Genomic DNA, 13,004 nt, shown 5'->3' with positions numbered 1-13,004 from the left:
TCTCCGGGCCAAAGAGGAAAAGGACTGTCCGAGCTGTTATCAGCGTCAGGTCCAAAAGCCAGTGTCTGTCATGGAATGGGGGTGTGTCAGTGCCCATGGTATGGGGGTGTGTCAGTGCCCATGGTATGGGGGTGTGTCAGTGCCCATGGTATGGGGGCGTGTCAGTGCACATGGTATGGGGGCGTGTCAGTGCACATGGTATGGGGGCGTGTCAGTGCACATGGTATGGGGGCGTGTCAGTGCACATGGTATGGGGGCGTGTCAGTGCACATGGTATGGGGGCGTGTCAGTGCACATGGTATGGGGGTGTGTCAGTGCACATGGTATGGGGGCGTGTCAGTGCCCATGGAATGGGGGCGTGTCAGTGCCCATGGTATGGGTAATTTGCACATCTGTGAGTGCAGCATTAATGCAGAAAGATATGTGTACGTTTTGGAGAAACATGTGCTTCCATTCAGAGCAGGACAACGCCAAACCACATTCTATCCGGATTACAAGCGCATGGTTGCGTAAGCAGAGAGAGCGGGTGCGAGCATGGCCTGCTGCAGTCCTGACCTGTCTCCCATTGAGAACGTGTGGCACGTTATGAAGCGCACGTTATGATAAGTTGACGAAGGCCCAGCACAGTCGCTCAGCTGAAGAAATGCATGATGGTTGAATGGGGAAAATTCCTCTCGCTAAACTTTACCAACTGGAGTCTTCACTCAGCGTCCAAACGCTTAATAAGTGTTATTGAAAGAAAAGCTGATGTTACACAGCGCTAATCAGTCGACTATCCCAACTTTTTAAGAGTGTGTTTCAGTCATCAAATTTGTAATAAGATTAAATCAATTAAATTCACAAAGTAAAACATCAAATAATGAGTTAATAATGTGTTCTCGGTATAGTACAGCGTGAACTGCATTTTCAAACCACTCTCTTTGTGTTTTTTTTTTGCATTTTCCATGCTGTCCCAACTTTTTCGGGATTGGGGTGGTTTTTACTTTCGTGATCGTGTAAGCAGCAGGTAATAAAACTTCACACACATGAAAATCCACTGAAATGACCTGATGTCTTAATATGTGCGCTGAACTGATTGAAATATCGTCATCATGTACACAAGAGGAGTTTAAAACAGTAATCATCTACATTATTTCTAACCTTCATATTGTGCCTTCTCACACACACACACACACACACACACACACACACACACCCTTCCTCATTCCCGGGAGCTCGTGATGCCTAATGAAGGTGATTTTCTTTATTAGATATAATCCGTGGTTTGTATTTATTTGTTACGTGTTTGTGGCGTTTCTCTGTACAGACGTGTCGACGGAGTCGCGGCTGCAGAGGTTACACGGCGAGATTAAAATCTCCCTGAAGATCAACAACCCGGTGAGTCCAGGGGCGTGAACTCCACACACACACACACACACACACACACACACACACACAGTATGTTACCCAGAATAACGTCCGGGTGTGTTTCAGGATGTGAAGAAGTGTCTGGTGGCTCTGGATGAACTGAGCTCACTGCAGCTCACCACGCAGCACCTTCAGAAACACTGTGAGCTCATCGCCACGCTCAAGAAGGTGAGGGAACACACACGTCACCTTTCTCCAGATAAACCCCATCCCTCCTCTCCTGGGATTTCACCGGGATGTGTAACGGGTTCGACGTCACGGTTTCCGTACACGCCACGGGACAGACTCGTGTGCTTTAACTCTCTCACGCCGTGCCCACGCTCCTGTACGGTCCACTCCAGACCCGTTTACATTTCAGGAGAAGCTCTGGATCCCGAGATCCTCGCCGTAAAGTAACGTAAACCTCTTTGGCTCTCTTCATTCTTAAACTTTACAGACTTTCTATGTATTAAATAAATAAATAACTTTTTAAAACTCCAGTACAGTTGTTTGTGCCAGACCCGACCGAACACCTTAGACTTATAAAAACTAGTCTGTTTGTTTTAAACCCGTGTCGGGAGGAGCTTTTGGGTTTGTTTGTTTTTTTTTTACGTCATTGCGTCACGCAACAGTCTCGAACCGTGTGCGTTTTATATGTTCGCTCTTTATATTTTCTAAAAATGTTGTCCTCGTTACGTATTTTAGACTCGGACGTTCCGATTTTTGGACACTGGACGATTTATTTTCTTTTGAAATCCGTTGACTTTTTAACATTTGATATGTAGACCCTCAAAATTCATATCAAGGAATTTTTTTTTCGGAAAAAGAAGAAAAAAAAAAACGTTGAGCGCGAAGGTGTAAAGGATCTGGAAATCCTCCGTCCACGTTACACTGATCTGCTGTAGATCACTGCACTTGACCTTTCACACGTTTTGCGTAGAGCTCCACGATTTAACATCGGAGTGCTGTAGTACGGGTTTATCACTCATAAACACACCACGCCCCGTTCCCCCCATATCAACTGGAAGCCCCGCCCCCTTTCCCTCCGCATCTCATGCTTACGGAGAGTGGCGTGAGTGTTTCGAGTTCATTAACGTGAAATAAAATCCATCGGTGTGTGTTTGACTCGGATTCCATCACACACACGTACGGCTAACATCGGTTTCCTGTATTTATTACGAATACAACAAACATCCTGGTTGAAAATGGTCAGGAACGGCGCTTTTAAGTTTTCGGCTCATAGAGGATTTAAAACAATTGGTTTACAGCAGGTTTTTTTTTTTTTTAAATGGTGACTCGAAAGTAAAGACGTATCCGTATCGCACAAGGGTGTAGCACAAACCAAAGCACTTAAGAATCGGCTCCATCCCGTGCAGCGAGCATCCACGGCAGCGTAATGAGCGGATTCCAGGCAGTAGCCATGTTTGGTCTGTAAACTGTCTTTGCAGAGCAGCTTTTGGGGTTGTTTGTGTTCGGTAGCGCCTCAGCGCTCCGTGTTTATCTCGGTTTGTCTCGTCGTAACCGGCTGTTTGTAAACTGAAAAGGAGGAAACGTTTCTGCGACTGAACTGAACTCGACCGCGTTTATTTACGGGGGCGGGAAAGGAAACGACTCGCCGCGCGTTCACACAGGAGAGATCATTCACCCTGGTCTCTAGTGGGCGTGTCCTGTTTTTGGTTTACTGCAGGTTGCCATGGTTTCAGCGGCAACACCAGGGCGGTGCGATACACAAGACAGGACGTGCGAATGCAGCTAGATAATCGTCGTATAAAATAAAATCGTAATGAAACACTGAAAATAAGGAAAACTTCACTTCTCGTTTGCGTGCAGTTACCGAAAATGGGTTGCCACGCCCACTGTTTGCCAACAGTCGCTCCGCCTCCTGTCATTAACAGTCTCCAGGTCTCATTGAGCTACTATCAACTGCCGTTCGGTGTTAACATGGCAACGCGGAGACCCCGTGTCCGGCTCGTGTTTAACACGGTTGTCATGGGAACGTATGTGCAGATCCGCAGGTTCAAGGCGAGTCAGGACGTGATGGACAAAGCCACCATGCTGTATAATAAATTTAAGACCATGTTCCTGGTGGGTGAAGGAGAGACGCTGATCAGTCAGGTGATCAATAAATCTCTGGCTGAGCAGCGGCAGTTCGAGGACGCCAAGAAGGGGGCGCTAAAGAGAGCCGAGCAGAGCAGAGAACCCGGAGCAGGTGAGGAGAACCCCGGCAGGTGAACCAAGTGGCATGTGAATGACTGACACGGCGCTGTGGCTCATCTTTTAGTTCAGTTGTAGACACTGGAATATTTTACACACTCTTTCGCATTAATCTTTTTAACATCGTGTGTGTGTGTGTGTGTAGAGAACAGAGCGGTGAATGGAGACTCAAGCCCTGAAGATAAAGCCACGGAGACCGAGAGGGACAGGACGGATGAAACTGCAGCAGCGGAGCAGAACAGGTGACTGATGTAACGGTGAGCAGTGTGCTGTGGTGAAAGAGGAGTAAAACGCCTCGGGGTGCGTGTGAGAGTAACTCCGCTTCATCACACCATCCTGTCCTGCGTTATTTTCCTGTAACAGCACCACACACACCGTCATTACTTTATACTTACTCTTAACCTTCATCAGCTCTCAAAATGTTCTGATTTTTGGTGTGTGTGTGTGTGTGTTGACAGTGTGACGAATCCAGCAGAAGAATCAGCATGATGATGTCCCACTGATTTGTGTGTGTGTGTGTGTGTGTGTGTGTGTGTCTCGTCGGCCCTGAAGGAAAGGAGTGGTCTTTACACTTTTACGGTTTCATCCTCCTCGGGACTCGTTACTCTTCCCTTGTTTTAGTGATTCCCATCAGAATTCCGGGTTTTTGCTAATCTTTTAGATGGTCTTAGCTCCGCCTCCTGCTTTACTGTCTGAGTGAATTCACATTTAAATATCCTCACACTGATACGACAGGGTTTTTTGGTTTTGTTTTAAAGGAGCATCTCCGGAATTTCCCTTAGCTGCTATAGAAACGCTAAACTCTTCTCTCTCCCACACACACACACACACACGGAGATTCCCTGTGGTTTACAGCATTCTTCTGCCTCTTCTTGTTTTAACCTGTCTGAAGCTCGGTGTATTAACGAGCGGGCCGTTAGAGCAGTTTTACACTGTGTGTGTGTGTGTGTCCTTTCTGTACGAACATAGAGGTTTATTTTTTATACAGAACTTCTTTGTTTTCCTTCTCTTGTCCGTCTGCGTGTTTTGAAGCCTCTCGTGGCGTTTGTGTAAATAAGAGGACTGTATTTTTCTGTTTGTTCTAAAAACTTTAAGGCCTTTTAATAAAGTAGTGCGCACTCCACCTTCACCGTCTCGTTTATTTTCCACCAGATACATAAAAAAAACAAACAACGATACAAATAATACATCAGTGGAAATCGGAAGCGGCGCTGCGTGCGGTTCAGCTGCTGCTGGATTCCGATTGGTCAGAAGGTTTGGTTTGTAATCGCAGGTTTATATGAACACGCCCGTTGTAAAGTGTTCTGCTTTCTTATTAAAAATAAAGTTAACTGTTGAACAGTCGAGTGTACGGACGCGGCGCTCGTTCGTTCCGTGTAGGTCGCCGTCGGTGGGGAAATTTTCAGAAAGCTGGAGCAGGGAATGAAACACGACTGAGGTTAATGGAGGACACGGTGTTGAATGACATCATTTTTGGCCAGGTTTGTTCCACAGTAGTGCATTGTGGGTAAAACACACAGGAAACAACATGGTTAACCGCACGCGCTGCTGTTCTTCCCCTCACCGCACGTCTCGAGCTGAAATTCCCGCCTCGTGTTCCGACACCTGCTGGAGCGTGACATTTACAAACCGAAACACAGGAGGTGAACACGACAATGCTTCGGCTTTCAACTGAACAGAAATCTCTACATGTTGAACATCAACAAGTCATCTCATGCCGTGATCATTTAGTCGAAAACAAAATGATTCCCAGCTACAAGTAAACGCTGAGGAGAATAAATATTTATACAAGGATAACAGGAGGAGTCCGGAGCGCGTCGCTCGGAGCGCGCTCAGTTAAAGGCTCCGGGGTCGACGTAAGCGTACGCCTGGAAGTCGCCCCGTTTGTTGCCGTGTTGGTCGTAGTGCAGGAGACGGAAACACTGATCGCAGTACAGACACGGATCCATCGGCGCGAGCGTGTCGTTCGTCGTGATCCACCTGAGGGAACAGTTCAACACCGTGTCAAAGCTGGAAAAGATGACGTGTAAACTAAGAAAGCGGCTGAACCCGAAGCCGGCAGGACGTCAGGGTGTGGTGTTGAGCGACGAGTGAACGGCGAGAACCTCGACATCTTTATTCACGCTGGATTAACAGCGGCGGTTCTCCGTGCTCATCGAGGAAGGTTTACTGTGAGCTGAACCATGGCGTGCGTGCGTGTGTGTGCGCGTGTGTGTGTGTGTGTGTGTGTGTGTGTGTGTGTGTGAGACGCGAGATCGCGGCCAGACGTCTCACCTGCTGATGTACAGGTGACACGCGCAGCACTTCCGGGTCATGACTCTGTGCTTGTGTGACAGCAGTGGATACAACTTCCTGTCCAAGCAGTCGTCCTTATGGACCAGCCTGAATCACACAAAATGCACAAATAAATGAATATTATGGTTTAGATCTCACAAACTCTCTATTCCTACCTGACCAAAAAACCCCTCAGTTTAATGAGCAGGAACACTTCAACACCTCCTACGTGTGTGTGTTTTATCTGCGTTCATCTGTAAGCTACACACACACACCCACACACCTCTTTACTAAAAAGAATCATTTTCCAAATGACAGTGTATGGTTGCAGTGTAACCTTGAAATGTTCTTCTGGTGTGCTAATAAAGCATTACGTAACAAATCCCCCCACAGATGATATCAAAATAAAAACAATGAGATATTAACATGTTATTTCAAGATACTGAGTCAAAATAATGAGAGATTATCTTGAAATGAGGAGTTACTTAAGTCAAAATAAAACAGCAGTTGTTGTTCAGGAATTTCGCCCCCTGGTGGAATGACAGATGGATCTTTTTATATTATTTTTATTTATATATATATAATCTTTTTTAAAATTCCATTAAAGTCCACAAATCTATTTTATGTTAAAGCACAGATTCATTCAGAGGGCCGAATTGGATCCTTTATCGGTCCGGTCCGGTCCTGTGTGTGTACATGTATGAGAGAGAGAGCCCGGCTCTACAGTGCTTAAGCAGCAGCTGAGTGTCTTTAGCGTGCTCTGAGAGTGTGTGTGAGAGAGAGAGAGAGAGAGAGAGAGAGAGAGAGAGAGAGAGAGAGAGAGAGAGACCTGACGTCTGTGAGGATGAGGACGTGTTCACAGTCTCCCTGATGGCAGTACAGGTACGGGTATCCCACCTTCATCCTCAGATCACTGAACGTCGCCTCCTCCATCTTAGCCGTATTAAACTCGGGGAAACCTCGGGTTTTGGCCCAATCACGTGTCACACTGTACACCGACACACACACACACACACACACGGACATCAGTCAGTGACGTGATTAATGACATTAAAGATGTGTGTGTGTAAAAATCTCCACGCAGCAAAGTTAGACTTTAATCTATAATTAATATACAAACCCATGAAGTCAAAGGAATGACGTTTAAAGCGTTGTATTAGACATTTACATTTCTAAAGAACATTGAACAGGTCTCACGTGCTGATATCACGACACTCGGGGAAGCGCATGTCGTTGTAGAAAATCCCCTCGAAGAAGAAGAACGCAGATTTGTAATGATCCTGAAAACACACAGAACGACGCTCATTTAACGACTTAATAAACTACACGCGCCAAAACCTCAACAGTGTGTGTGTGTGTGTGTGTGTGTGTGTGTGTGTGTGTGTGTGAGAGACCTTGCTGATGAACTGAGGCACCATATCGGGTGTGTTACTGAACTCTCCGAACACTTGCAGGTCGCTCACGCAGCAGATGGCGTCTCGGAGCTCAGTGAGCTTCTGCGAGCCCAGAACATGCAGCGTCTGGTACGCCCTCACGTGTCTAAACTAACACACACACACACACACACACACACACACACACACACAGGAGAAAAAACAAGGTTTTCGGTGTTCATCGTTTGTTTTTATAACATTAAAAAATGATATTTATAACACACATGCTTCATTTGGATCCCTCGAGTTTTCTATCTTTTTTTTATGCAAAAAACGTAAGCCCCTAAACAACTGCAGACGTTTTCATTTTAATTTCTTCTACTTTCTAAAAAGCCCAGTTGTGATATTACTGATCGCTCCTATGTTTTGTCCGGGTTAAAACCCTCTGAACTGTCTCTCTATTTCTTCTTATTGTCCATGATGCTTTTTGAGGGGTTTTTTTGTAAAGCACTACATGACTGTTACATACTGCTTGCTTTATGATTCTGTTATAACGTCACGTCTCGTGTCTTACTCGGACAAACAGGACAGGATACATGATATTAAAGGTGAGGATGATTTCCCCCTCGGGAACGGTGTCTGAGGCATCTTCAGCTCTCCTGCCCAGAGACAGCATTTCCTACAACACAGTACAGAATGTTTAAGCCCTCGTACACGCCTACAAACACCACACACACATACGCTAGGAATAAACCGGCGGTGCGCAAATTTATATTAATTGACAGGGCAGTGGGTGCCAAAACTTTATGCAGCATGACCGATGGATTCCAGTTAGTGCAGGTCTACATCTATAAGGTGATGTGTGTGTGTTAGGTGGAGGTGGTAAAGTGTGTATTAGATGTGGCTTAAAACCTGAACAGCACAGAAAGTTCATGTCTGCAGTTCCGCGTTTGACCACCAGGAGTCACTAAAGTGCGCCATATAATAATAATAATAATAATAATAATAATAATAATAATAATAATAATAATAATAAATACAATATAAATGTACTTACTTAAATAATGAGTCCATACAAATAAAATAAGTGTACTAATTAGAATAATATAAATGTAAAGTACAAATGTAAAAGTATAATAAAAGGTAAACAATAAAAGCTAGTTTAATTTTCTTTTTAATTTCAGAGATAGATAGAGCCTAAAAATAAAACGAATGGTATGAATGTGCTAAATCATTAAGAGAATGACTAATAAGATTTTATAGTTAATTCTGAAGGAAAACCGGTGGAGTGACGCTATAACTGCTTTAATATGATCTTGATTTCTAGTGCATGCTGCTGAAATATGCAAAAGTTGTAGCTTGTTTGTTCCACCAGGAAGCTGTAAATAGTTATAAGCAAGAAGAAGAAGAAGAAGAAGAAGAAGAAGAAGAAGAAGAAGAAGAAGAATGCAGGTTAATCATTTCAACTATTTTCATTTCCTTTAAAAAAAAAATATGTTTTTAAAGGTTTTCAGTCGATGGCTATTTGAAACTGACCTACAGTGTGAAAATGTCAGAATAATAAGTTTTGGTGGGTATTGCTTAAACTTTTTCGCAGAAAATACCCGTAATGTGCACGGAGTTAAAAGAAACCAGATCAAATTAATAAAAGAAGGGCAATTCAAATTTAATTACAATTTATAAACAATAGACAATAATGGCTTGACAATATAGACCAAAAATATCTCAAATACATGATAGGCCTTAATAATAATAATATTTACAACAATTAATATTTTAAACATAACTATATTTCCGTCAATATTAACAAATGTAACCCATGTGACGCCTGGAAGCTCATTTTACAGCTCATGTAAATGTGATGCTACACTGTGGTTTGTCCACCAGAGGGCGACAAACTAGTGAAATTAAAGCTCAGTCACAATCACAAAAGTAAGAAGTCCGTCTGCGCCATCACGTAAACGTGTAAAATGTTTTAGATTCGTATTTCTAAGTTTTAAATTGACATTTAAACTGTTAAAAAATATTTACAAAGTGCCATTCCACGCACGAAAAACATTTTACAGCTCATGTAGTGTAGATGTGTTGTGCTATACGTGTTTCTTCCACTAGAGGACGACAAACTAGTGAAATTAACTCTCAGTAAAGTAACTCTCAGCCTGCAGACCTGCACCATGGTGGACATTTCTTCTTACGCTTGGTCGGTTTGGTGTTTAATTTGCTTTGTGTTGGAGTTTTTAATCATTTTTAGGGGGAGGATTTTAATCGCTCACTCACCAGCTCATTAGAGAACATGTCGTGTCGTCCTACAATGTCCCGTATGAGAGTCTTCTTATAGTCCAGCCTCCTCTTCCTCAGTCTGAGGACAGAACGGAAATAAAACCGTCTGAATCCGGTCTCAGGCACGTCACATTAAATTAAAAAGTGCAATGATTAAATATTTCACAGGAATAGTTCATTAGAATGAAGGCTGGTGGTTGAAAAATGCTTTCCTGTACCACTGTGAGTAAGGAAATGGGGGGGTTGTTATTTAAACTTATTTAAACAAAACATTTTATTTTGTTTTTTATTTCACATGTCAGCATGTTTTAATATTTTATAAGCGATGTTTAAGCATTTTCGAGTGCATTATTGAATATCCACCACTTAAAGGTGCAATACTCCATTTTTAAAAAATTCTTGCGTGTATGAATAACATGGAGGATATGTAAAACACCATCAAAAATAAAGGTTTAAGTCGTGGCCTCAGCACAAGAGTGTTATTAAGTGGCTGAGAAAACCTGTTCGGAAAGCTGTCTTCTGGTCCGGAGGCTTGTTTGTGTTCGGATGAGCCTCCTGCCAGTCAAAAATGAATCATTAAAATGTCCGATCCAGCTACTGAACTGTTCGAGACCTAATCGTACCTAACGTACCTTTAAATATTTCAATCTCAGTAAATGTCACAAATACAATATTTTCTTTATCTAATAAGTGCAATAACATCCTTTCTATTTTGATCTATTCGGACTTTATTTCATCCCTGAAGTCTGAGGCAGATCGGATATCGTAGTGTACGTGTAAACGGCTCCGGAACTTTTTCACATCCGATCGTGGATCACGTTCAAACAAAAATGTGACATCTGCTCATCTGAATCAAATCTAAACTGATTTTTCAGTTCGTTCTGCTTCAACTCATCATCATCACCATCATCATCATCATAATCGTGACAGTTTTCTTTAGTTTAAGCCAAAACGAATCATTTGGCACAGACACGACACGCGTGAACCACCGAGGCTAGTCGGTGTAGTTCAGAGTTAATCAATTCACATCTGTGCTTTATTGTGTATGTTACACACACACACACACACACACACACACACACACACACACAGAAGTGAAAAGACTCTTGCTTTTGTACAAGGATTTTATCATCTCCATTTCCTTTACTTTTCACCGGTGTGCGTGTATTTAAAATGATGCATTAATATCATGACCTTTTTAGACTCCTGTCGTATTATTAGGAACATCACACCGTAACACCTCTACAGTAAATCTCTGTGAGCCGCACAGGAGCGAAACTCTACAGTAATCCCAGGGTTAAATACTGTGTTACTCTGCTGGTGTTGTTTTACTTTAAGGTGGCGAGCTGAGGGTTTGCAGGAACCAGGTCAGGATCAGGAGTTTCATCTTCAGCATGACAGCGAAGAGAATCAGGACTGAAACACACACACACACACACACACACACACACCACTGTGACACACTAACTAGGGCTTCTACATCTCATTTAGTGCACTACATGTTAGGGAGAGAGTCATCTGGAGCCATTTGTAATCCAGCTTCCTGCTCCCTACATACACGTGCACTATACAGTCGTCAATATTGGCTTCTGTAACCTACGTAGTGCACTATTTTGTCCAAAAAAGGGAATACTTTAGGACTGATTCAGTCATCAACGCTCTACAAGTGCACTATTTAGAGTGTAACACCCTATCTAGTGCTTTTTACCTTAGAGGACACAGAATTATTTACTTAAATAGACAGAATCCCAAACTAGCCTGAAGTGCACTACATCGGTTAAAGAGGCCAATGATCATACTCTGAGTAGTGCACTTCTAGAGAGTAGGGAACTGAATCAAATGTGGACAAAAAGTGCACTACTTAGGGCACTAATGCAAACGAGACTAAGTCTCTATTGAGTGAATAGGGCACTAGAGAGAGTGAGCGCATCACTACTCCCTAACTAGTGTAGTTATTAAAGTAAACCGAATCCCAAATTAGGATCTAGTGCACTTGTATAGGGAGTAAGAAACACATTATAAATGCTTCTCTTTAAGATTCACACTAGATAGGCTGGAACATTAAATGCCTTCCTATTGGACAAACCTTTTTGCATTGAATATTGACTTCTTTCACATTTCGTAGAGCACTGCATCCTAACTTGCTTTACTTTAAATAATTCTGGATTCTGAAATAACTGTTACATACCAAATGGTGGTGAATCAATCCTAAATCTTTCCCTACCGTACAAACAGTGCACTACCCTGGGCTGGGCGATATATCAATATAATATCGATATAAATGATTACGCGATACACTTTTCTGAGATATCTTTGTATGTTTTTTTTTTGTTTTTAATAATTACAAATTAAATGTAATCGTTTGTTTTTGTAGGCATTAAACGGTTTAACGTTTTTTTTTTGTTCATTTTACTACTGTTTTGCGGACAGTTTACGAGCTAAATTATCGATAATGCTACACGTCGTGCATCGTAGAACTAGCCTCAAGTATTGCGATATGATATGTGTGTCATATCGCCCAGCCCCAGCACTAGGCAGCTAGGGCACTTAAGACATTATGTTATTTTTAAAAGCACTAAGGGTGTGAGTGAGAATTTTGTATGCCCTAAATTATGATGAGGTGCACGATATAGATTAGGAAAACTATTATATTTCATACCTTATATTGTACAGGAAGCTGGATTATAAATGGCTCTATTTAGTCTTTACACTAGATAGGGTGAATATCAAGTGGCTATTTTTTAATAATTTCACTTTTGGGTCTAATGCGTTTTATTTTCCTGTTGTTGTTTTTTTTTTTTTTTTTTTTTTCAACAGCCATTTATTCCGGTTATAAAACGTGTTTAGTGCCTAAGTAGTGCACTATTTGTCCCCTACAGACCCATGTAGGATTGATCCAGCACCCTACTCTAAACAAGTCCACTACACAGAGTGCAATTATTACTTCTACACCCAGTCTAGGATTTTCACAATAGATATCGTACTAGATGTTCCAGACTGTCATCGTCATTCAGCTCTACTTCACAGTTTAGACTTCACAGCTGTAATCAGTATTATACAGCAGAGGAGCACTGTATTGCAGTGCACTACACAGGGTACCTACAGTAGTGCACTATTACTAGTGTGCTACACTACAGAGAGGTATTTAGGAGTTAGTGAGTTGGTCCACGGGTAATAAATCTAAAGTGGAAGTTTACCTGCAGATAGTTTTAAGCTCCTCCAGCGTTTGCGGTGTGATTCCCAGCTCCTCTATAAACTGCGCGTCCTCTATTTCACCGGAAGTCTCGTTAAAAGAGTAGTCTTCCGGTTTTAGCACGCTTAGCCACAAATCTCTAAAGCTACCGAGGTGAAAAGGTTTGGAGTTGACTCCGACGTGTTCATAAACCGGTACGTTTTCGTTCACTGCGTTCGTATCGCCGCCTTCCGCCATGTTTACTTCCGCCTCCTGGCGCGTCAAGCAACGTCATCAAATAGCGA

At 42.6% G+C, this 13,004-nt stretch overlaps 2 protein-coding genes across 5 annotated transcripts in view; one reads left to right on the top strand and one right to left on the bottom strand.

The window, feature by feature from the left end:
- The window catches only part of psip1a (PC4 and SFRS1 interacting protein 1a), a 21,381-nt gene extending 16,658 nt beyond the window's left edge, over positions 1-4,723 (top strand). For 2 of the 4 annotated variants that reach the window (XM_053679924.1, XM_053679921.1), the window contains 5 exons: positions 1,304-1,377; positions 1,474-1,575; positions 3,394-3,595; positions 3,746-3,842; positions 4,059-4,723. In XM_053679924.1, coding sequence (XP_053535899.1) covers positions 1,304-1,377; positions 1,474-1,575; positions 3,394-3,595; positions 3,746-3,842; positions 4,059-4,089 — 506 coding nt within the window. In that variant the 3' untranslated portion in view covers positions 4,090-4,723. Of the gene's footprint in view, positions 1-1,303; positions 1,378-1,473; positions 1,576-3,393; positions 3,596-3,745; positions 3,858-4,058 lie in introns of all 4 variants that reach the window. The other 2 variants (XM_053679922.1, XM_053679923.1) reach the window with 2 other exon arrangements.
- snapc3 (small nuclear RNA activating complex, polypeptide 3) lies at positions 4,720-13,004 on the bottom strand. Its single transcript, XM_017464941.3, has 9 exons — positions 12,725-13,004; positions 10,860-10,943; positions 9,525-9,606; positions 7,822-7,926; positions 7,269-7,418; positions 7,072-7,154; positions 6,704-6,862; positions 5,875-5,982; positions 4,720-5,580 (listed from the first exon to the last, which is right to left on the bottom strand). The coding sequence occupies exons 1-9, from the start codon at positions 12,955-12,957 to the stop codon at positions 5,433-5,435; spliced, it is 1,152 nt and encodes a 383-aa protein (XP_017320430.1). The 5' UTR covers positions 12,958-13,004; the 3' UTR covers positions 4,720-5,432.

The sequence above is a fragment of the Ictalurus punctatus genome, chromosome 3 (genome assembly GCF_001660625.3).
Source record: "Ictalurus punctatus breed USDA103 chromosome 3, Coco_2.0, whole genome shotgun sequence".
NCBI lineage: Eukaryota > Metazoa > Chordata > Actinopteri > Siluriformes > Ictaluridae > Ictalurus > Ictalurus punctatus.
The sequence above is the reverse complement of the archived record's forward strand: the minus strand, read 5'-3'. Positions and strand labels throughout refer to the sequence as shown.